The 25,564-nt window shown below is 44.6% G+C and overlaps 2 protein-coding genes across 3 annotated transcripts in view; one reads left to right on the top strand and one right to left on the bottom strand.

The window, feature by feature from the left end:
• The window catches only part of CMSS1 (cms1 ribosomal small subunit homolog), a 1,251,672-nt gene that overhangs the window by 842,129 nt on the left and 383,979 nt on the right, over positions 1 to 25,564 (bottom strand). The gene's annotated exons all lie outside the window — the stretch shown is intronic.
• FILIP1L (filamin A interacting protein 1 like) overlaps positions 1 to 25,564 on the top strand; it is an 840,953-nt gene that overhangs the window by 571,521 nt on the left and 243,868 nt on the right. For both annotated transcript variants that reach the window (XM_069204872.1, XM_069204871.1), the window contains 2 exons: positions 17,336 to 17,616; positions 18,109 to 18,282. In XM_069204872.1, coding sequence (XP_069060973.1) covers positions 17,458 to 17,616; positions 18,109 to 18,282 — 333 coding nt within the window. In that variant the 5' untranslated portion in view covers positions 17,336 to 17,457. The remainder of the gene's footprint in view (positions 1 to 17,335; positions 17,617 to 18,108; positions 18,283 to 25,564) is intronic.

Raw genomic sequence — 25,564 nt, 5'->3', positions numbered from 1 at the left:
ACCAATGATGATAAAGGATTTTTGGAAGGCCAGCCCATGAACAAGTGATAGTGATGGGCATGGTTAAAAGTTCACAGATAGATTACAACACGTCAGAGTGCTTGCGCAGTCGACCTAGTAATGGATTCCACATGGTGAAATACTTAGCACTGAGTAAAGGGGCACAAATTCCTGCTGTTGGACCAGTATTAGGATGTCACTTTCAGTAAGCTTATGCAAGACTCACACAACAGCGTGGACTGCAAAACCACATTCGAGCTTGCAAAGAAAAAAAAAGCGTAATAACCTGCAGGTCAGCATTAAAAAACTGGTTGCAACTACCAAGAAAGATGAAGCTTTAGTATGTTAAAAAACACTCTGGACATACCCATCTTTAGTTTTAGGGCAGCTGATTGCTTATCATGCTTGCAGGTTGAGTCATGTCTCCTGACTGCTTACAACTTTGCTTCGTGGAGGCAGTCATAGTGGCTGCTGTAATAACCTAACATTTTTGGCAGCCTGATTCATTGGGTTCCTTCATTGTAACCAGACAGCTGAAGGGTGAGATTACCAAACATAAGCATCTTCGCATAAAGAATCATATGGAATTGACACAAGACAAACATGCAGACGAAAGATTATAATGCGTAGTGTTATAGACACTGGTATGGAATGCAACCATCAAGATGAGTCAGCGATGACCCAAGTGACTGGCCATTATTCACTGAGCTAACTCAGTTGGTGAAGGCATCTCCCACAATGTCTCAAAAAATTCAGGTCAGAGTCACTTGTTTGAAAACAGGAATGTACGGTCTGATAGAACATGCAAAGGAATGCTCCCGCCTGTGTTGGCCAACCACTTCACTCAACAAGAAGGCAGTCTTGCTCAACCTAAAAGCTGCACTTGACAACATTTAGGTGGTCATTCGCTGCCCGCCAAACTCATGCCGCCACCTGACCGTTAGTGCCGCCAGGACACCGCCGGCCCTATTTCAAGTTCACCGAAGGGCCGGTGGGCGGAAACAGTGCTTCCGCCCGCTGGCCCTGCGGTGAAGAGGGCCTTAACACTGACGCCGCCTTGGCATCAAGCCGGTGCCAATGTGGCAGTGTAGCGGGTGCAGCAGCACCCATCGAGCATTTCACTGCCCATAGTTCGGGCAGTGAAATGCGCGATGGGGCAGTGCATGTGGGCCCCTGCACTGTCCATGCTAAGTGCATGGGCAGTGTTGGGGCCCCAGGCACCCCCATTCCCCCAGCTTTTCCATCCCACGGAAAGGCTGGTGAATGGGGACTCGCAATCCGGAGGGCAGCGCTGCCCTTGCGGATTAAAACCGCTGCAGTCTGGTAGTGTCGGCGGCTGGACCGTGGCAGCTCTGCTACAGTCAGAATGGGGCGGATCGGACCACCACTACCGCAGCAGTCCGACCGCCACCCTGAGTCTGGCAAGTCTCAAGACCACCAGACTCGGAATGACCACCTTAGATTCCAACATTGCTTTTGGATTTGCATATCAGACATTGCCCTGTCTAAATTTACCTCCTTCTCTGTATGTTTAGATGGTCTGCTTCACATCCCCTCCATTCAACTTACCTTTGGTGTCCCCCAGGGTTCATTTACCTCAAAGGAAAGCAATTAAGACGGAATCCATCCTGTTAAATAGTGGCATCCTGCAGCACCATCAAGACCTGGGGCCTGATTTAGATCTTGGCAGATGGAATACTCTGTCACAGACGTGACCGATATCCCGCCCGCACTATTATGATCTCCATAGATTATAATGGTATCGTAATACAGTGGACGGGATATCCTTCACGCTTGTAACAAATTATTCCCCTCCACCAAGATCTAAGTCAAGGCTTCGGTTTGGCACATGGGAGCCTTTAAGACTTCTTTCTTTGCATCACACCCAACACCAAATCCCTGGGCTTCCTCAAATTCCAGCCTCACATTGAAATAACATGAATACATGAAAACAAAATCTAGTTTTCAACCCAAATCGCCCTACTTTATAAAAATCTGGTCCTTTCTACCTTTCAACAAAGACAGAAAGTCCATTCTCTTGCCCTCCCTTACATCGACATGAGCAATGCACCTTGCTCACTGGCCTCACAGAATCCAGTCTGGCACCATTAAAAGTACGTATTCACATTACTTCCCGACAACCACTTCACCAACCACATAAAATGTTACCACATTATCTGCACCATAAAACAACTATACTGGCTGCCATTCCTAATCTGCATATAATTTTGGAAACATTTGGTAATTTAGAAAGATAGCCACACCGACAGAACAGACTGAATAAAAAATACACATCTTAGATGGACTTTGTTGCACCCACAGCTTCTTCATTACAAGATAGGAGCTGAAGAAGAGAAATACATTGAACATGCACCGAATAGCTTTCTGCAACTATGCCACCACATTCTGGAACAAACTATCCTGGACATGCATCTCTCCCCTTAACTGAAATAATTCAGGAAAGTACAGAACATTTACTTGTTCTATTCATTTCACCCACCTCATCACAACACTCCCAACCCCCTCACCAGTCCAATCAAATACCCTGATCCACCTTCTATTTCATGTCCTTCCCCAACAGAAGTATATTCTCCCCTAGGCCCCATTCCTTCACACAAAACTCTTTAGGTAAGTACTCTTAACACAGTCGCTCTCTGCCTCTCCATTATGTTACCCTATGCTCTATGTGTGATGTTGCATTATCATGTTCATCTGGTCTTCATCCTGTCTAACTGAGTACTGACCAAACTAACAATTGGAACCCACTCACCAAAGCCAAGGATACAAACCAAGTAAGCACACTAACTGGGTTTGTATCCTTATCCCAAATGTTGTGTAAAAGGTCTTGTGAGCACTCTGTCACCAATCCCAAGGCTCTTACTATAATCCGACCTAAAGTGCTTCTTGTCACTCAGGGCCAGGGTTGTGCCTGAATTACAACAAAATAAACACTGCCAGTAAAGACTGCATTTTGGGTCACATCACGCAATAATGACCTACCAGCATATTAGAATGGGATTTTCACATTTTATATTGTTGATTATAAACACACTGTTTACCAAATGACACTGATTATTAAGCACATTAGGCAACAGAGTATAGTTTGTTCACTTTTTTAAAATAAAGCTTTATAAGTTGTCTTAAACCACTGCTGTACAGAATGCTCAACAAGTACTAATGAAAGAACTACAGGCATTATCGATGGATAATTATACCTCAAGAATGTTTTTATAAATTGGCCAGAGACTTATTTTAGATCCCCTTTTGATTGTGAGAGGATGGTGGCACCCAGTGACTGAGGTTTTTTAGAACTTACGAAAGTAATCACAAATAGGAAACTTTCACTAACCATTACTATACAACTTTAAAATGAATGTTTCTACTGAAATTTACATCACTTAAACAGTGACACTATTAAAAGCCCACATCTGAAAAGTGACTTTCAAAAACAGTATTTTATGAGCTTTTAAAATTGGTAACTTGTGTGCTTTTCAAGGCCAGTGGATTTGAAGGAAAATGGGTTGTGTCATATCTCTTTGAGAGGCAGTCAACACTTTTTTACTTCTAAAGGCAATGCTTTAGGTTTTACAGCTTTGATTACGTCAGGATGGCTTCAGGTGTGCCACGCCTTTGCCATAAACACAGAATGTTAGTGCTCGAATCGTTCATTGGAACACTGTGGGACACTGCAGTGGTTTACTAGGGAACTGACATACTGTGCTGGTATTAAAAGTACATCGCTCTGCATGGCAGAATGTTTTCCTGACATGGATGCTAAATATGTCTGAGAAACTTGTAGAACATGTGCTCTCATGTCACTAAACCAACCCCCTCATTGTGTTAATTTCTAAAGGAAATGTTTTAGGTTTTACAGCTTTGATTCCTTCAAGATGACTTAAGGGGTGCCACAGTTTTGGCATAAATACGGAGTGCTAGCACTTTAGTTGTTCATGGAACACTGTGGAAAACCATAGTAGAACACTTGGATATCTTGGAAATCAACTAACAGCCTGCTGCTGCTGTTGGAAGCACATGTTTACTGAAAATATCAGAATTTATCCTCATGTAGTTGGGGAAGTTAGTGTGAACGCATAGAAATGTGCCCTTATTTTAGCTTCTGGGGTGCCTTCAACAACATCTATGAAAAAATTATGAGAGGAAACAGTTTCCTCTCAAACGGGATTAGTCACATCCCTGCAGAGAATCAACATTTTTCAGAGGGTAAAATCACCTTAGAACACACCACAATCCCTAAACTTAATATGGTATTACCAACAAATGGTTCATATTGTGACTAAAATCTGTTGTCACCCTTTATATGTGCTTCTTTTTGTGACCTTCACAAAAGGCTTTCACTATATGCATTCAATAGGGATCATGCCCCCCTAAGTCATGCAAAGGCTGCCACAACAAGTTGACCATATGCTGACCAGCCATTCAAGGGGGGTCTACCACATGCCCCTTGTGTTCACCCTGCTACATAAAAAAAAAAAAAAAATGTATTTTTAGCACCCAGGAATTATGTCCCTGAGTCCTGTAATGGAGCCAACAAATATTGTTCAGGTGTAGCCTGGCTCAGATTTTTTGTTATTATGATTTGGATCTCCAAGGAGGTCAACAAACAGAGAAAACAATGACAGCATGTTTATACAAATTTAAAACGCTTCACAAAATTTTACAAAATGTGCTTTCATTTTCTGGAAATAATGAAAGTTGACTATCTTTTTATCATAAAATGGGGCTTCAAGAATTGGCAATTATTGATGTGCAATGCATTACATCTGAACATTATGTGGTCACAATCTTGTATACGTTTGTTATACAGTTCATATATTAATTTGGTTGTTACCTGGCAAATCTTGGCTAACACCTGTTTCATTCTTCAAAGGTAAAATATTCATTCTTAATAAAAGAATCAGACAATAAATTCCATGATCTAGATTCCTCATACGGTTGTGTTTTTTTCATGATACAAGATGTGATAACCGACTTTTATTTGACCTTTTTGGAACAAAGATCACTATCCAACAAATAATACCGTAACACAAGCACTGTTCCTAACAGACATTTAACCTGCTGCATTGAAATAACTACACAATCATATAGCTGGATGTTAAAGAAATTCAGAGCATAAATGAAATTACTGTAAAAAAGGCAGTTTTCTCTTTTTTTTAAAATAGTTCCAAATACATACGTTTCCGCAGAGAGGTCTCTTCGCTATGAAATACCAGATACAGCCAGCTAAACTAATCGCAAAAGTGCTTTTCAGTCCAAGCTCCAACCTGATAGCCTGAATAGCAGCAAGTGTGTACAGGTTACAGTTTGAGCAATATTTGTTGCACAAAAATGTCCATAAATCACCATTTTAACACATCTATGGTCTCTATGGGATACATGAGTCTTGTGGGGACTTACCAGCAATAGGTGAACAAAATGTCTGCGTCCTAGAGGATTGTAAAACATTCATTAGCATGGAACATGACTTTACAAGATACATGTCGTATAGGTTCTTTCTCATTAAAATTAATTGAGAATATTTTCCCTTAATAGGGATATGTTTTTAACAACATCCAACTTTTATTTACCTAAGTAGCATGTATAATGTATTTCCTTTCACAATTATTTGCCCTTAAAAATCAAACTTTACTTTTTACCATATTCGTTAAAAAAATCACCTTCTGCATATTGTTGAAGACAATTCTGACTTGTTTGTAGGCCTTAGGTGTGAGATCTAAAAATACAACATCGTCTGCATGTAACAGACAGGGATATTTCGATCCCCAACTCTCGGAGCATCACCTTCACAACCAGATATAACTAAGGGCAAATTATAGTTATATAATGAGAAAAATAGGGGAGCAAGCTAGCAGTCCTACTTTAGTCCGTGCTTAGTAGGACTTCTGGATGAAAGACCTTGGTCTCTGCCTACTAGGACATGACACCAAGCTGAGGTCTGTAAGGACATAGTTAACTGGAGTAAGGTATAAGGCATGCCTAGGCTATGCAGGTTTTGAAAAACACAGGCTATTCACGCAGTCAGATGCGGTAAGGAAATCTATGAAATTTGCATAGACTAATTGCTACATATTTTTGTAATGTCAGTTGAAGCATGGCAATGTTATCTAAAGGAGATATACTTTTTTTTTTTCAAGCTTGTTAGTTCAGTGGGAATCAGCTGTTTCTCAAACACCCAGCTTTGCAGATGCTGCAGCATACTTTTAGCAATCACATTCCCAATTGAATCCAATAAGGCTATGTATCTAAACTTTTTCGGAAGGCTTCAATGGCCTTTTTTATGTAGTGGAACAATTATGCTCCTGTCCAAGATTTTGGAATGACTCCGTTTAGATAGAATGTTGGAACAAGGGAAACAAAAAATTGACCAAAGCGACGAGTCCTTTCTTATTGCAGAGATTGGGATTTTGTAGGGCCCCCATTGCTCCCGAAGATCTAGCTCCAAGAATAAAATCTGTTCCGTTGGGGGTCTTTATGCACTGTCAGTGTTTGATAAATGGTATTCAGATAATACCAAACAAGCAAATTCTACAAGGTTAGGAGTGTATGTTTCAGAGAGATATTTAGCCTATTCACATCACTGTTTAGGTTTGGCATTCATTCCACCCTGTTGCCCTAGCAGTCTGCAATGATCTTTCAAAACCTCTAAGGATCTTTAAGAATAGCAGCCTCTGGGGTGGGGGAAGAAGGGGGAGGGGGGGGGGCTCGTGAGGTGGGCCATGCCGGGGGATGTTTGAGGGGGCATAGGATTCTGGTCAACCCACGCCAACACCCTACTCCTCAACCCATACCGTGCCACGAGACGGTTACTCATCACTGCGAGAAGACCACAGCTCACGGAGCAGTGACGGAATCTTCCTAGGGGAATGTGAGTGGTCTGCTATATAAGGGGGACCATCCCTCCAGTAGAACCGACTCATGCCATAGAGTGCAGGGATGAACCTCAGGACTCGAACCTCTACTTGGTGCTGCAAAGGGACATGTCAGCTTGCCGTTCCACTGCCTGTTATCGAGGAAGGGCCCCGGAGGCAGTCTGAGCCTCCCCCGCTTGGCGATGCCCAATGGCAAAACAGTGAGGAAACACACTCACCAACTACTGTTCTCGGAAGCTATCTCCCAACCTCGCCCCATGCCCTCACCTGCAGCTACTGCGGCCCCCGGTACTGAGGCCTCTGCGAATGAAGCACATTTGGACTCTACCACGGAACGCATTCTCCAGGAAATTGCAGCAGTGAGCCGTCACCTGGAAGCCATGGACTTAAAGATCACGGACCTCTCCACGGCTTCTCACTCTATTCGGTCGGACATTGCCAGATTCCACATTAAGGTAACGAACCTCCACCATAGTCTTACAGAAGTTGAAGGCCAGCTAGCAGAGTTACCAGAGCATGATTCAGAGTTGCAACGCCTCCATGCTAAACTTACGGACATGAAGGACAGGAGCCGAAGAGACAATGTTTGTTTTTTCGGCAGACTGGGGCGCAAGGAGGGCACTGACGTAAGAGCATTTCTCTAGGAATTCCTACCGGAGCTCACAGGCCTTACCTTCTCCCCAGCGCTGGAGTTCCAACGGCCCCACAGAATTGGCCCCACCCATAAAGCAGACTCAGGAAAGCCTCACCCCATCATCGCTTGTTTCCTCCATCATGAGCAGGCACGTCAGGTTATCATGGCGGCGAGGGCACATGGCCCTTATAGGATGGAGGTGTCTGATATCTGAATGAACGCAGACTTTTCCCGTGAAATCGATGAGAAGAGGAGACCGTTCCTGGCCCTTCGCCCCCAGCTAAGAGACATGAATATCACATTTGGCCTCTTCGAAACGGCCGCATGTGGATCACGCAGGATGGCAGATCTAGAGACTTCTTCTAACCAGCAGACCTCAGTTCCTTTTGGCTACCCTTACCACGCAACCCATGGACCATACCTCCACATGTAAGCAGTCAAACTCTCCCTCTCCGGAAGGACCTCCCACATACTCGGACCACAACAGGCATTATGCCAATTTGGCGAAGCATAAAAGGGGTAGAACTTATGACTGACCACAGAGATCCCAGGAAGGCAGAGAACATGCCCTTCAGGTCGTGATCGCTATTACTCAAGACCTTAATAGAGACAAATCCCGATCTCCCTTGAAACCGCCACCTCCTGCTATTTGACTGACATGTACGCTGGGAGATAATAGTAATAGCAGAGGTTTCCCTGTACGGATGCTGAGAATGTGCACTCGTTGGACCCTACCCTACACCTCTTTATCGGCTACTGTCACTTTTGCTAATGACATAGATTTTGTTGCTGTTCTTGTTCTTATTCTTGTTTCTATGGTAGACACAAAGCAAGACTTTCACAGCCTATTTGGCTGCTAATCTGTTCGTATTGTATTACAGTATTACTGTTTGTACCTGTTCTCAGTGTTATATGTACACAGCTCATGTTTTTCATAAGATATATAATGCTAGTGGAGTTCCTGCATTGTTGGTTGGGGGGTGGGTCCCTTAAGGTTTCACCACTACAGCCGATTAGGGTCTCTCCAACCGTGGCTATGCTGCCTCGCCTTCCTTGGGTTCAGCATGATCTGAAGGCACAGAGAGTAATTTTCCTATATAGATACGCATTCTCGGACTACAGATTCCCTTTCCCACCCCCACAACTCTCCCAGGTCTACAAGTCGTTCTACTGCTTCAGGTAAACATATCTGTTACCACACACTTGGCCTCTCTCGGCCCTCTCCTCAGTCAGTACTACTATAAATCTTCCGAGTGTTGCTCCTGATGGCAAGCACCCTCCTTCAACGAAGGACCAGGCAGGGGTGTAGAGGGAATGGCCATTGCTATAGCTGACGATGTTGAGAGATTGCACTCCATGTCAATGCTGTGGGGGCATGTTTGACAATACTGGCTCTCCTAGTCCACGACAGGGGAATGCTGACGTCCGGAGCATCCCTCCATTCTAAAAATGCCTTTGTACGCAGAGCTATCTCCCTGGACAACCCCCGTACTCCCATGTTAGGCCAGAGGCGTGGAGCTCCACAAGGACACACTCCCCATTCTTTCTTCTTTTTGTTCTCCACAACGTTTGCCCCCCCACCACCTCCCCCTTTCCCCCACATCTGTGCACACTCCGCCCCACTCCAGCTATGGAGGCCTCCACTGCTACATCCTTTCTACGTTCGCGGTTCCACCCCCTCCCCACGGGCGTGAGCCCGGCTTGCGGACCACGCAGGTTTTGGCCCGCAGTTCTACAGCACTTATATTCTACGAGGTGTTTACCTCGGTTCTCAAAATATCCCAGGTCCACTCCCTTGTACAATAGTAGTATTCCTTCTCTACTCCTTTGTTATTATTCTATCTATCTCCAGCGACTTTCCTTTTCCCTCTCTACCCTATTTATTTTTATTCTTCTCATTTCTTTCCCCCTCTCTTTCTGCCCTTGATTGGGTCCGCTCTCTCCTTTATACCGACCAGGGGTTTCTGCACCTCCCACCAGTGCTCCCCTATATTTTGACCTACCACCTACCTTCCCCTAAGACACACGTCGCCCCAAGCCGCATCGGCATAGCAAGGGACCACTGCATATAGCGATATACCTCGTCTGACGCTAGCATGGGTTCTGCCCTTCCACTGACAGTTCTCTCCAGGAACGTCCGTGGTCTCACTCACTTCCACAAGCGAAAGAAGGTTCTGTCATATCTGCAATCCAAAACATGCAGACATTGCCCTATTGCAAGAAACACATCTTTCCCAACAGGAATCGGAGAAACTCTGCAGGGACTGGGTAGGGTGAGTACTCTACAGAGGGATCACATCTGCTCGGACCGGTGAACCCGGCACCGGGAGAAAATGCGGAGTGGCGATCCTTATCCGTAGGTCCTTGCAATTCAAGGTACTCAAGACATGGACCAACCAGGGAGGCCGATTTAGCCTTAACAATCTTAGATCAGGTACACATACGATCTTTGTAGGATCTATATATGCTCCTATGGGCAACAAACGTCTCTTCTGCCTCTCTCTCAATCGCCTCTTAACAAAGATTTGGACCTCACAATATCTTCTGGGTGGCGACTGGAACCTGGCATGCGATGCAGTGCTCGATTGTACGGGTAATCTGGACATGGGTAACAATGCGGACAGAGTCCTCTTAAGGGAAATACGCGCGGACCAGGGTTTGGTGGATCACTGGCGTCTATTCCACCCGCTTGATCGTGAATACACCTATGTCTCACCGATCCATCGTACACAATCTAGGCTGGACTACTTCCTTACCACTCATTAACCTGGTCCCATGGATCAAGGGCTTCCAGATCTTGGCGGAAGCAATATCGGACCACTCCCCGGTGCTACTGGCACTGGACCTGGGCTTAATCACCCCTGGACACAAACCATGACGTCTAAACACCTGCCGATATCGTACACCACAAAGGAAAAAAGAAAACCTCAGCTCTCATGTTGCTGATTATCTAGTCAACAATAAAGGTTTAGTCTCCTCCTCCCAGACCTTATGGGCAGCGGCATAAGCAACGATAAGGGGACAGCTCATGAGAGACGCTGCCATTGCCAACGCTCAGAGACGTCCCCGTCAACGAGCCTTGGAAGACCGTTGTGTACCTGAGAATACACCACGACTCCCTCCTCCACCCATCGTAGTCTCGAACAGGCCAAAACGTAACTGAATGCTCTATATACCTCCCAGGCGGAATACGCACTGCAGTGGTTGAAAGGGTGCCACTATGAGCACGGGGAGAAGGCAGGACGGTTACTAGCTACCCAACTTCACCAACGGTATGCAGCGCTGGCTATACCAGATATCTGGGATCCTGAGGATACGATCCTTACTCACCCAGAGGACATCGCTAATGCGTTCAGTAGATTTTATCAGACCTTATATACTCCTGAAGCGGTAGAGGATCACGAGAAATTGTCCGCGTTCTTTGATAAGGCACAGGTTCCTAGCCTTACAGGGGTGGCAGGGCACTCCTACAGGGAGAAATAAGCAAGACTGAGATTGAGCAGGCCATAGCTAAACTCACCTAACATAAGGCCCCAGGCGATGACAGATTCCCTGCAGAATTCTACAATTGGACCGGAGTGGAGACAGTGGACTCCCTGTACGATGCCTCTCGCAGCACAGAGCACACAGGTTTGCTGAACCCCATTTCCAATAGGGCATCTGTAGCAGTCTTACCCAAACCTGGGAAAGACCCTCTTTTATGTGGCAGCTACCACCCCCTCCTTAATGGGGTTATAAAGATACTGGCAGGTGTCTTTGTGACCCGCCTGTAGAAAGTGCTACCGTCCCTTATTCACCATACACAAGTGGGGTTTGTACCCAGCCGCTCCTCCAGGAACCACCTTCGCACTCTTTCGCATGCTCTGTGGGCCACCCGCGATTCCCGAGAGGAGGCCCTCGCCCCGTCCCTTGACGCTGAAAAAGCATTCAATAGGATAGAATGGTGGTATATTTTTGAAACCTTGGAGCGGTTCGGGTTAGAGACTGGATTAATCAACAAGGTACGCTTGTTATATGAAACACCGAAGGCACATGAAAGTTGTGGGGGATTCCTTTCTGATGCTTTCCCAGCTAGGAGAGGAACTCAGCAGGGTTGCTCACTGTCAGATTGCTTTTTCTACTAGCTGTGGAACCACTAGCCGCTCTCATCTTTAGATCCAACCTCATCTCTGGCGTACCCATCCCTGGCGGTTGCTCCACCATTTACATATATGCCGATGATATATTGTTAACACTCACGGACCTCACTCGATCACTTCCAGCACTTCGGTCGATCCTAGTCCAATTTGAAGCGCTCTCAGGGTACAAAATAAATTGGGACAAAAGCAAAGCGCTCCCTATGTCTCACGTGACATTCTGCTCGGCAGTACAGGACTTCCCCGTTCAGTGGAAACAGTCCTGTCTTAAATACCTCGGTATATTCATCAACCAGGGCTGGAACACATGGTCGCGGACAACCTAGACCCACTCCTTGCCAACATGAAGAGGGATTTTGACAAATGGTCCCACCTAGGCTTCTCTCTATGGGGGAAGAGTGCAGGCCGTCCGCATCGTGACCCTGCCATGGTTTCTCTATGCTCTTGGAATGCTACCTTTACACATTCCTCTGCCTCTACTTCGAGAGGTGGATAGGAAAATACATACCTTTGTGTGGGGGTCAATGCATCCCAGGTTATCCAAGGCTACTCTCTTAGCGCATTGTGAGTGTGGAGGGATGGGCTTACCCTGGATAGAACATTACACCCTAGCGTTACAGGCATCACAGCTTGTCTTCCTGCTCCCGGAGGTTCCCAACCCACCGTTGTGGGTCACAGCACAATGTATGATTTCACGCTCCCTACCTGGCCTCCATCTGCTCTACAGCACTGGTGCTACCCTACCCAGATCCATTAACCTCATTCTTCAAGCCATGCTAAATTCCTGGAGGAGAGCACACCGATTGTTAGGAGTGGATCCGAGGATCCATGATCGGGCCCCCATATGGGATATGTGGACCTGCTAAAGGGGGAGGGGGGAACAATCAACTAGGAGGCTTAGCGAAGCAAAGAACTCTTACATATTGATCAACTTATGACCAACGGGAATCTGAAGCCCCTTACAACCCTCCGGGAAGAATTTGCACTACACGACCATCACTTGTGGCGATTCCTTAGGCTCCAACACTGTCTCCGCCGCCGCATGGGAGCCCGCCCGTGGGTGCTTCACCGTTCTCCAGTACTTCACTACCTTGAAACCTGCGGCTCTTTTCGGGGAGCAGAATCGGGCATACATAACATGATAAACCGTCATCTATTCTCCTTGCCTCTACTAGAAACGCTCAAAACCAAGTCGCAGACATATCTACAACAGGATTATGAGCTAGAGGAATGGCCTGACCTATTGGAGGCAAGAGAGAGAGGTGTCCGCTAGGCTCGCCTGAAGTTCTGTCTCTTCAAAACGTTGCGTGATTAGTACTGAACAACCCAGAAACTCAGAACCGCAGGTCTCCTACCCCAAGTGACCTGCTGGTGTTGCCCCCACTCCAGACGCGAACTGATGCATATACTCACTGATTGCCCAATTATCCAACCTTACAGGAAGGCAGTGAGGATCACATTAAGGGTAGTTCTGCCATTGCCACCCTCCCTTCCCCGCCCTCTCCTCCTTTTACATGACATGGTTGAGCTCCAAGGTCTTTCCCGCCCGCAATCGCGACTTCTGCACACTGCGCTTGCAACAGCCAAACTCTGTATCCTTGGACACTGGTGTGCTACAACACCCCCCTCCCATGAGGAATGGCTATCAGCCATGTACCAAGCCGCCTCCCAAGAGCGCCTTATTTACAACCTACAAGATAAGGCAGTGGTATTTCTTCTAACCTGGGCCCCCTTTTTGAACGCCCTGGACAGGCTGCCTGTGTCATACCCCAGTTAGGGGTATGGCCCCAATCTACAACTTGGGTAACATTTGGTTCCTCCCCCCGCCTCCCTCCCTTTCCTCTAACCGTCAAAACACTCCCCACTCCCCCCCTCCTGCCTTCACAACGTCCTTCCATCCAGATCATGCAGTTCACTCCCCTCCCCCACAGCCATTACAACCCCCTCCTCCTTCCTCCCGTGCTGGTGTTGATGTTATTTGTGATGTCCGTTCGTTCATTGTGATGTTCGTATTATTGTTATGGTTGATCTGGATATTCCAGTATTCATCATCCTCTTTCCCACTCTTACGGACCCATCTCTTGATCTTTTTCTAGTTGTCAGTGCTATTGTTAACCTCAATACCACAGTCTGCTTCAATCATCGTCGGACTGTACACTCACTCCCCCTTTCCATTCTTTTTCTATCCTTCTTAGATATCCTCTTTCTTTTCCCTCCTCTCACTCTTTTCTTCTGTCTCTCCTCCATTCTTCTCTCACATGGTGCCTTCCCTTGCTTCCTATCAAGGTCTCCAAATCCTTTTAGCCTACTCTATTGCACCTCATCCATTCTTATTTATCTCCCGGCCTACTCCCATATTCACAATGTTCATCTACCTATATCAGCACCCTGTATAAGGCCCCGCCAACTCCATACCTCGATGACTGGAGTCCTATCATTGATGAGGCCCTCTATCTAGCCTCTCCTCAACCTTTCCTGCTTTACCACTGCAGGTCCTAGTCTGTGGATAACACGGCAGACGTAGTCCGTATACCGTCACACCAATAGGCTCCCTACTCCTCTAGACCCTCCTTACAATTATCCATTAGAGATGTGGTTGGATCTACTAATAACTGCATTCAAAGAGCTCTTGCCATTATACATGCCACCAAGATTGTAACTATGGTCTTATTCAGCACTTTATGATCTTGTTTTGTAAGAATGTTTGATATTGGGGATACTCTTTCTTGCTCATGTGCTGTTGAGAATGTATAATCCAAGGTAAGGCTTTGTAGCGTCTTTCTGATTCCTAAATAAAGAATTACAACACACACACACAGAAAAAAAGAGTAGCAGCCTCCTTATGATCAACCCAGTTTAAGTCTGACTGAAGCTTTTTAAGAGTGATTTTCTATCTGGTGGTCTTATTCTTAGGACGCAAAATTATTTTTCCTCTCATAGTAGAGTATAATAAAATTGCTGTCTAATTAGTCTATGAATCTCCATGCTATGAATACATTCTATGTGGCAGCGCTTCTTAACTAGACTATTCCTTTGTGGTAGGTTAATCTTTACCAGGAAAGACTTCATGTGGGATTCATACTTTACAAGTAGGATTTGTTCAGATGTCTGCAAATCTCGGATGGCTATTTGTAATCTTTCATTCAACTTATCTGTTTTACTTGTATCCCAGTGTATCCATCTGATTAAAATACCTAATATCAACCCCTTAATATTCCAATCACTCAATCCTTTTATGAAAACGTCAATACAAAATGACATTTTGTAATCACTGAAGGAATTATCAATGATGTTCAAGTCAACAGCCCAAAGGAAGACTATGACACAACTAGATTATGTATCAGTGAAGGTCCCTTAACAGATGTATGGGTGTAATTTGCCTGAATATCATTTTCAAGTCTCCCATTCACAAGGCACTTGTTTCCCCTCAACAACTAAAGCAGTTTTAATACACGTTTATCAGTTTTGCTTTTACCTGGAAATATTGGGGAAGGAATCTTCAAAGCCCCCTCACTATCTACATCTGAAAAGACTTGTATTGCATGATTAGATGCTTTTGCATTGACGTCACCTAACATGACTGCATACTGACAATTCTGAGATTCGATAATTTGAGAAACTAAAGAGAGAAATGATTTAGTCAGAGAATTATTCATGGGGAAATATACAAATTCACTAACAGCAATGAATCACCTTTTGACATAAAACCAATGCTCCTTTCACATCGAACTAAATTTTAAGGGTGAGTAAAAAAAAATATGATAAGACCATGAATATTTAGTACTCAGTAAAATTGCAATGCTCCCACTCGCATGGCCCCTCCTGGACATTTTGGCAGGACAGCTAAAAACATATTTTTATTACGTTTAAGATCTACAGTTGACCAGGTTTACTAGATATAAAAAATGTCTGCTTTTAAACTGCTTGAAAAATAAAGTGTTTAGGAGAGAAGCCTGCCATATTCTGGGAAAGAGCTTTTATATCACTGTTCAATTAATTGGTAAGACATGTTTTTCATAGAGTGCTTATGATTAAGTATATCGGACAACCAATTCCAGTGTGAAACATCCTTGTCCTTAGATATATTATCGTGTTCTAATATGGAAACCAATCTTTCAACCTCTACTGGAGAAACCACCATATTGTTTTGCCTACTTGTCTTCTTTATTAATCTGGTGCCAAGCGTTTAACTTTCTTTTATGAAGATAATCAGGGATAATATTTATACTTCTATTGAGGAAATCTTTCTGAACATTAATTTCTTAAAAACTATTGAATGTATTCATACCTAATCACAAAGTGCATGCTCTCTGGGTAATAATCGAGGTTTCTGCAAAATGTGGTATAATTCCTTTCAGCTGTTTTTGCTGCACCTGTGCGAAAATTTCCTATGGGAAACTGCATGGGGAAAATGAGTTTTGGGACCAACAAATGTATCTCAGTCCCCCCACTTGAGGGATCACCTTGAAACTTTCCAGGGTGGATCTGAGGTGGTGAGATTTTGTTTTGTAAAGTTTTTTGAAGATTCATCAAGCGGGGCTGAAGTTATTAGCAAACCAAAAAAAACATGCCCTACGGATATGGTCCTAACTATAACTACAAGGCTAAGGGGGAATATTTGGAAAAATGGGGCGGGGGCTAATCTGAAAGGCAGGGCCCTGGAGATGAATCCCAGTAAGATGCTTTTTAGCTTCCTTGAAATCTCTCTCCATGAGTCTGAACACACACAGCATAATGAAGAAGTGGTGCGATACGAGCACTGAAGAAGGGTAATGTGGCCATGTCCATTGTGGTCTGCGACCCCAAGATGCACCCTTGGCCGTAACACAGTGTAGTTGACATTTTACTCAACATATCTGCATACATAGCAGAGAAAGTGCTGAGAGACAGGAACAGATCCACACGGTACTATATTAGAGGTTGCAGTGTGCTTTTGATTGCAACCCATAAAGTTAGGTTAAAACATAGCCTTTCCTTTATTGAGACATTTGTGGTGTAATCCCCGAATAAGGTGCTGCAGGTGTGCATCACTGATGTTGTTTGGTATAAACTGGTCTGATTGCTCGGAGATCTAATGGTCCATTGTCAAGCTGTATATAAAAAATTACTAGTTTCATGCTCCCATCACACCTCTAACTTGCTACTGCCCAGATTTTAGTATTTTTGTTAACCTGAATTGCTATATATAATAGCACTCCCTATCTAAACTGGTAGCAGATACTGCCTCTGGTAGGAGTGAGTATTACACAAAGATGATAGGTCACTGGAGAGCATCCCACTAATAGAAATGTTCCATTGGCACGGGTTCTCTGTCCTTGAGTGCCTATGGACTGGACTGGATCTACAGTAGTATGAGCCCCTAGTAAACCCAAGCCCCACCCTTCCTTTATAGGCTTCTAAAGCCGAAGTGCTAGAGGAAAGATGACCAAAACCTGGTGTAAGGTAGGCTCACTTATTCGGAGAAGAGTCCCAGGGTACACCCATAAGGCCCTTGGTGGAAAAGGCTAAATGGAAAGGAACATGGAAAGTCCATCCCTTATTCTCCAAACTGCCAAAGCAAAGAGAGATTACGATCTATAAATATGTTTATTACGGTATAAATATTTATATTTTCAACTAGTGCTGCCTGTTGACTGATTTGTACAAAAGTGAATATGGTTCTTTTTACCCTTTTCCAGAACGTGAGAAAGAAACAGCAGCATAACAAGACCTCCTGAAACATCCACTAAGAGCCACAAACTGAAGAGTCCAGGGCAAATAATCTTGAAACGAATCCACCTATTTTCCTGGGGCTGCAACCATGAAAAGGTGCCTGAAGGAGGGGGACTACGTGGCCGAAACCAGCACTATATTAAGAAGTCACAAGTCAGAAAAAAAGCAAAAGTGTTCCAAGAAAGGAGATGATCTGTCTCGGGACGACCTGCTATTCCTTCTAAGTGTGCTCGAGGGAGAATTACAGGTCAGGTATTTATTTTCTTATGTTGTAGACCGTAGGCCGGTTATTCATTTGTGTTATACAAATGGGGTTCTTCTGCCGGTTCAGACACGAGCTATTAATCATGTTTCAAAGAGCTGTCATTAGTGCATGGTAATGGTATGCATGTACTGAAGGATCCCATCCTTTTCAGGCTCCCTTGCGTCAGCCGACGTGCACGCACTATAACGTATCACAAACAGCAACAGGTCCTTTAATACAAAAAAGTGATTTTTTTGATCTACGGAAGGGGAATGTGCAAATGATGAAACAGGGAAATAAAGTTAAAAATAAATAGCATAGATATGGAAGCATGTTTTTCATCTGACAAGGTTGCATTTCTCATCAATCGTTCTTAAACGATGTTACATATGAACAATGCGTTTGACAAAGTGAACCACAAATTGTACTAAAAAAAATCACAAACACTTAAGTAAGAATGTAAACCACTGAGATGGGCATCTTGCCGTTCTGCAGGCTCGTGATGAGGTAATATCGGTGCTCAAGGCTGAAAAAATCGACCTGGCGCTGCTGGAAGCGCAATATGGGTTCGTGACCCCGAAAAAAGTTCTAGAGGCCCTCCAGAGAGATGCTATTCAAGCGAAGGCACCGCAGTGGGAAGAGGACATCTACGAAAAGCCCATGAGTGAGGTATGTGCTTTCGCAAAAAGGTTCCGCAAAGGTCGTGAGCTGGTTTAAGAACAAGGTGGCATGCTAGGGTTGTGGGATACTCCGTCCAAACCATTGTGCAATAAAATGTATACATCATAATGTAAACGTTTTAGATACAAAAGTTGCAAACAATTTCCCAGATATTTATTTGCCTTTTCAAATAGAAAAATATTTTCTGTAACTTTAAACTTTGGTTGGGAAAAAATGAAAATTGTATTTTGGACCTGAAAACTGAACTGTTGACTTGACCATTTTACAGCTTGAAACATTAAACCATTGGGTGCAAATGGAGCGAAACATTCTCTTCTACCTTGCCATCCCTCATGTCTTCAGACTCATGACACTCCGCCACAAATAAGGATAGTTAGTCCCAGATCATCGACTCAATGCCTCAGGCTCCGTGGCATTATTACTATACCACCCTGGGCAGACGGCATTGTAATGAAATGTTTCCACAAGCCCGCTCTATGCACCAACAGAAGTGACAATACTGGCCATTTTAAGATGAAAACAAAGTTTCAATCAAACTGAACCCCAAAACTAGACAATCGCTGATGGGAACTGAGGTATCACATAGTTCTGACAGAAACCAGAAAGGGATGCTTTTTTGCTAGAGCAGTAACAAACTGCTTCTTATCTTGTATTACCTCACCATTGAGATTAGCCCAAACTGCGCTCCTCGGGTACCATTTGTCTTAGCAACACAGTCCTGCCTCCGCTTCCCTCCCCTAATATACCTCTACCTATCCTCAGTTCCGGACCACTGGGTTGGTCTGGGCTGCCATCAGGAGTTTCTTGTTCCATATGTATTCAATTGCTTTAATTCCTTAACGAGGCACCAAATCTATTTTATGGCTGGCCTAGTGGAGAGTCGGTTTGTTCTGCTGGAGGTTATTGAAGAATGTTGTTAGGGGAGTCACTCGTGAGTACTGTGTATTGGAGCTTTTCACTGTCTATTCAGAGTTCTTCTTTCCTCTGGGTGCCCCAACTCTCCTCAGAGTTCTCCCTATCTTTCTTTTGGGGGGCTGCTCTCTGTCTTGAAGCTACACCTACCCTACCCTCACTCAAGGTGTTCCACATCTTCTCATCGGCTACCTCCAGCCCTTTACCTTTGTGGAGCTGCTCATTATTTTTCTTCTCAGGGTACAGTCCACACTTTTTCTCACCAAAGGACTGCTCCTGTCTTGCGCTAATATGTTGCATCTCTCCTTGGTATGCTGCTCCCCACTTTTTGGTGAAATTCCTGCCTCCTCTCTTCTCAGTGTGCTATCTACCCTCACTCTAAGGGTGCCGCAATCACCGCTTCTCAGTTTACTGTTCTTTATTCACTCAGTGTGGTGTTTTTTCTTCTTTCTCTCTGCTTGTGTTGACCATTCTACCCAGGTGTTCCTCCCCCCTACAATTATTGGGGTACTGCTCTGTTTACAGCAAGGGATTTCCTGTCACTTTCATGATGCAACTGTTTCTTAAGGTGTTGCCTTCTATCTTGTGGAAATGTATAATCTCTGGCAGCTACTTCCATCTATTCCCCAGGTTGCTAATGTCCTATTTGAGGGAGATGTTCTGTCGATATGAATGTGCTACTTTCTCACGATACCACAACACCCCCCATCCCCTCCCCCGGTGGTGTTCTGTCCTCCCGTTTCCACTCCGAGGGCTGCTCTTTGCCCGTCAGATGCAGGGCATTCTTGATGAAGTCCATCTCAGAGTCCTACCGTTCCTCAGGGGGATGCGCCCTCATGGGTGCTATTTTCTATCTTCTATTTCTGTGGAGTTTGTGTCTTACAGGCTTAATCCCCCCTAACTGAGAAACCCCTCTCAGGGTGCAGCTCCCTCCGTGCTGTCCTTTCCCAGCAATACCGCTCTGCGTATGGTTCTCACTTCTGGTGCTGCTCTCTCAGGATGCTGCTGCCTACTCACTCTGCAGGTCTCTCCCAGGCTCTGACCTTTCCCTCTCACGCCCCTTTCAGGTACTGCTGGTTTTCCCCCTCAGGCTAGAGCCCTCTCTCAGGGTGTTGTGTCTGTTTCTGCACCTGCCTTCTCTAAGGTACTACCCACTCTCTGGTGCCTCTCAGAGGGCTCTCGTCTTCACCTCCCTCCCCCTCAGGGCACTTTCTGTCCTTCCTCTGTGTGAAACCCCTCACTGAGTGCAACACGCTCTCAGGGTGCAGCTCCCACCAAGTGACAGTCCTCTGGGTTCACTGCAGTCACGTATGGTGCTGATGTCCTCTCTGTGTGGGACCCCGTTCATGGTGCTGTTCAGGCTTCATCCTCCTTGAGGGAGCTACCCTGTCTCTTGTGTTATTTCTCATAGGGTGCCTCGGGCTATTGTTCTGGCTTCTACTGCTGTCCCGCCCTGTGAAGGGTCTCACTCACAGATGCGCTCTCTCAAGGTGTTGCTCCATGCCAGCGACATTCCTTTGTGCACTGCTGTCATTACAGGTGTTACCTCTCTCTGTCTGCAATACCTCTTTCACAACACTGTCAGTCTTCATCGGAAAATTGTCCCTTCTCTGCTACCACTAGGGGCAAAATTCCCTCATACAGTACAGTTTCGACTTTCCAGCGTTTGCTCCTTTTAAACCCTATCAACTGGCTGTCCTATCTTCTCAGGTTGCTTCCAGGTGCCCCCCGCCTCTACCTTCCAGGATAGGTCTACTTTCTACAATACCCTTTTCCCAGAATGCAGTCTCATTAGCTCCTACGAGTACTCCCTCCCTTCCCCCCCAATACATGATATATGTGACATTGTGCATTCACCATTTTAATACACTGTGGCAGACCTGTCAGAGGCCACTTTAGCCTGCTCATGTCACTCTCCAGTCACCCATTCAACACTTGGGCCCCAGACTGAATTGTGCTGAGGCCCTAAAGCGTGTTCCTGGGCCTTTCTGCCCAGATCCCTCAACTATGCGACTGAGGGGGGAGACTACCGATTTCAAAGCGTGCCTCACGCCTCCCGATTCCTCCATGCAGAAACCCGATTCGGAGTTTGGTAAAAATTAGAAAAATAAAATGCTGATGCCTGTCACACACGCTCTAATCTCCCCCTCCAAGAATGACCTCCGACATCAAAGGTTAACGTTTTGGCCTTAATTCTTGGAGGACGAGACTGGAGCATGTGACAGGCTTCAACATCTTATTTTTGGCAGCTTTAAGTAGTGCAAACAAATAGTGAGTTTAGAAAACTTTTTTTATTTGCACTATGGTATTAAACATCCAAAAATGAAATGCCGAGTGTCTGTCACCGAAAATACCAATCGACCCCATTCACGCAGTTTGCCCTCTGCTTCAATATGTCAGCGGGGAAAATACATTCTCCCAACTATTTAAAAAAAATCTACAACTAACCTACTCTAAAATGTACGCATGTATGCCCCCGGCCTGATCAGTGCTACAGGCCCGCCCCTGTAGGAATCCCGTCCATGGGCCTCTCCGCCTCGGTCCTACCAAGCGGCTCCAGGTCCAGTCATTTAGCACTGCGCCGGCGCACCTGCAGTCCAGCCGCAGTCCAGAAAAGGATGTTGTGGCTCTAGAACGGCGCGCAGAGGCACTGTGACGCGCGGCCTGTAAAAGCTCAAAGCCAGTCAGCATTGTTTTAAGAAAGAAGAAAAACGAAACATTAGGAATGCAGAAGACTCTTGTTTTTTCTTTCTACTGGCCGCACTGCTATTGCTTTTTTTTTTATTTTAACGGCCAAAACATTACATTTTGTAGAAAATGCGCTGCATATCAGATTTATCGGAAAATGAGCCAACTGAGAGATCACGAAAGCTGGAGAGGTTAATTCCTTAACGTGCACTGACATGTAAAGCTAGAGAAAGCTAAGGGCCTGATTCGGAGTTTGGCAGATGGGTTAATTCATTATAAACCCGAGGAATATCATGTCCACCTTATTACAAGTGTGTTTTATCATATGATATGTGTAATAAGGCAGGCGGGATATATTCATGTATGTTATGGAGTAACCCATTCACCAAACTGAGTAGGGCCTTACGAAACACTCAAAATGTTGCCACCCACCAAACCTCCGAAATGCAATGAACATATCCCGACTGATAGAAAATCAGTACTCTCACTGCCGAGCAAGCCTGATCATGCTTTATGCACTGTGCTTTACTCCTAAAGCACTACATGGTCTTACCTCACTCAGACTTTTCAGGGCACCCATATTCTACCAGCTAAACAGACTAGGAAGGCTCACGTCTGCAAACTTGCCACCCTCCGAGAAATACGGTACAAGTATTTTGGGGGATGGTCACGGCACAGACTATGATTCCGGTTTCACTATGCCCTGCACCTCCACTCCACCTGTGTGTTTCGTTTCTGGTTCCCCGTCCCATTCGTGTAAGCTTCTCCAGATATGTAAATGTTATTTAAAGTTATTTTATGAGGGAAACATAGGAGTTACTGACAAACCAATTGTTAAGTGGCTACAAATGTCCTCGCATTTTCTCAGTTTTGTTTTCCGGTGCTTTCATACCAGGACGAATTTAGCCCTAGTAATTGCAATTAGGCCAATTCTTTCAACCACAGGGCAACACCTCTACAGTTTTACAGACTTGCAAGCCTTTCTTCTATGTAGACAGCTTGGGCTTGAAGGTTTCAATCAAAAGTTCCTCCTGGCTGGGAAGTGCTTCCTGGAGCGCCCCACAGCCATTCCTCATTACACACTTAAAAAATCGTGTTAAAGAGGAACGATATACTCTTGAGAGAAATACTTCACTGTAGCAGACCAACTAACAGTAAAAGAGAGGTGGCCTTGTAAATACCATCTGAATCAGTAGCAGGGCACATGAACTTTCTATTTCAGGCTCCTCCGCACCTCCTCCAGTAACATAATTCTATAGTACGTTTTAACTAACAAAAATGAAAAAAAAAAAAACCTTGTCCCTGAATCTATAATACCACCTAAAGCACGTAAGCAGAAAAGCGTAAATGTTAGTGGTTGAAGTGAATATTTTTCTTAAGTAAATGTAAATGTATAATAAAATTTCTTGCACATCTTCAAGGGACCAAAGAGGCTGTGCTGGGCTCCTCTGATACTTACATTTCACTAAAATCACAAGAACTGCATCACACCCTTACAGAGCCACAGGCCAATGGCAGAGACACTGGGATATGAAACAACTGTAGTGAGGACCTTTGCCATCTCTGAAGAGCTATCCACACAAGAGTCTACTCAGCAACCCCATGGAAAGTGCTACAAGACTAACATTTGCTTCACACAGTCAGCCCTCTCCGTGTACCACTACCCAAACATGCACATGGACAGCAGAAGGTACATTTCACTTTCAAAGTGAGTTTCACTAAAATGCCAGTCAGAGATAAGTTGCTTGTGAAGTGGGCATCTTGCTGCTTGAAGGTGCCTTCTGTGTAACAATGTCTTGCAGGGTCCATGTAATTAAAGTCGTAAATCATGAGGTACTTAAGGAAAGCAGTATCATGAAACTAGTGAAAACGCCTCAAATAGCAGATCACACCCATCAATCACACTGCCCAAGTCTAAAACTAGATGCTGGTCGAAAGCTAGAATCAGGTACTGGTGTCACTGCAGCCCTATGGTCATAGTAGCTGTCAAATTAGTTCCAACTTTAATGGCAATGGCCTTTCCTCTAGATTTGTCACAGTGCTCTGAATGAGGGCAATGTGCAAGCCCAGAAGAAAAAGAATAAAACACAGAACCCATTCTGCTTGCAACATGATATTAAAAAAATGTGTACCTGGATAAACATAGGCAGTGATCAAGTCATGTAAGGTGCCCCAAACCAACCACTCTCGTTGATAGCTTTTCTTCAGGACCTTGTAGCAATGGCTCCACAGTACCTATTTTTGCAGATGGACAATACTGATGAATACATTATTCATACACAGCAGTACCAAAGTGGCAGGGTGGGATCAGCCCATAATGTCTCACTCGGTCATACCCTGTCTGCCTGCAGCCATTTTTTAGTACAGCGTATATCTTCCTCCATATCACAAGTGCTCTGTCTAAGAAAGAAGCCATGACGTTATGCACACCACCATATCCATGTTCCTCACCTTGAAACAGCATGTTCCCTATGCAGTACCTGCTGGAGTCTTACTAAAGTGGATGTGATGCAGAGCTGTAGGGGAGTATTCGCAACAGGGAAACCCCAAATGAAAATTAAAAAGTACTCGAGATAAAGTGTATTGACTGCCTGAGGCACGCACATCAAGCAGTGCCTTTAATGTTGCACAACAGTTTTTTTTTTGGGGGGGGGGGGGGGGGAGTACTTACATCTACACAGAAATACAAATGAGGAGCATGAACAGTTTCTGAACACTCACACTTGAAGACGAAAGCATTTGCCTCCTTTCAAAAAAGCTTTATGGAGATCATTTATGTACAGCTTGAAAAATGAGAACTACACAATCCGAGGGTACCCTTATGCTGAAGAAAAATTACTCCATCCAAAATTGAAAATATTTGAGCAATGTCACAAATACACATAGGTACTACCAGTTTTTAAAAATGTGCTCAACAAGTCAGGCAATGGTGTTGAGGAACAGGACTAGAGATAAATATGTTTATCATATATAAGATACACCCTATTGCTTTATTGCCAAGTATTTGAATTACTTTTCAAGTAGGGTGGTACTAGGCATAATACAAACTTTTTGCCATAAACAATACAATAATAAATATTTTTAGAAGCAATACAAAAATATTTATTTTATTTTCTGTTCTTTTATGTAATTTTTTCTATAAAAACTATATCCCAAAGGTAGTTAATACTTTGTCCTAGGAAACCATCCTACTTACAATAAATCAATCCCAAGAAAACATACACATGTAAAGTGCCTAAAAGCTAAATCCAGATTGTAAAGTTACTACCCTCACAATCTGCTTGTTACACCTATTTTTCGTAAACCAGGGAAGTCAAAACAATTTTAACACCCCCACTTTGCACAGGCAAAGGTCCTGTGCGGCCGGGGGGTGGGGGAGTCACCCGGGATGGTTTGGGTTAGCATTGTTTTCGCATGATGATTAAAAAAAACAAAAAACAAAAAAAAAAAAAAAAGCTTTACATAAAAAAAAACATAGAAATACACTGAAAAAAAGCAATGGTTAACCCCTTCCCCGCCACGGATGTAATGGTTACGTCCATGGCAGCGCCTGTGTGGCGCCATGGACGTAACCATTACGTCCTGAATGCTGCCCTCGGGAGAAGCGCTAGCGCTCCCCCCGAGGGCCGACCCCCCACCCCCCCAGGTCAGGGCTGAAAGGGGAATCCCT

This window comes from Pleurodeles waltl, chromosome 8 (assembly GCF_031143425.1).
Source record: "Pleurodeles waltl isolate 20211129_DDA chromosome 8, aPleWal1.hap1.20221129, whole genome shotgun sequence".
In the NCBI taxonomy this organism is placed as follows: Eukaryota; Metazoa; Chordata; class Amphibia; order Caudata; family Salamandridae; genus Pleurodeles; species Pleurodeles waltl.
Note: the sequence above shows the minus strand (reverse complement) of the source record. Positions and strands in the feature narration are given on the sequence as shown.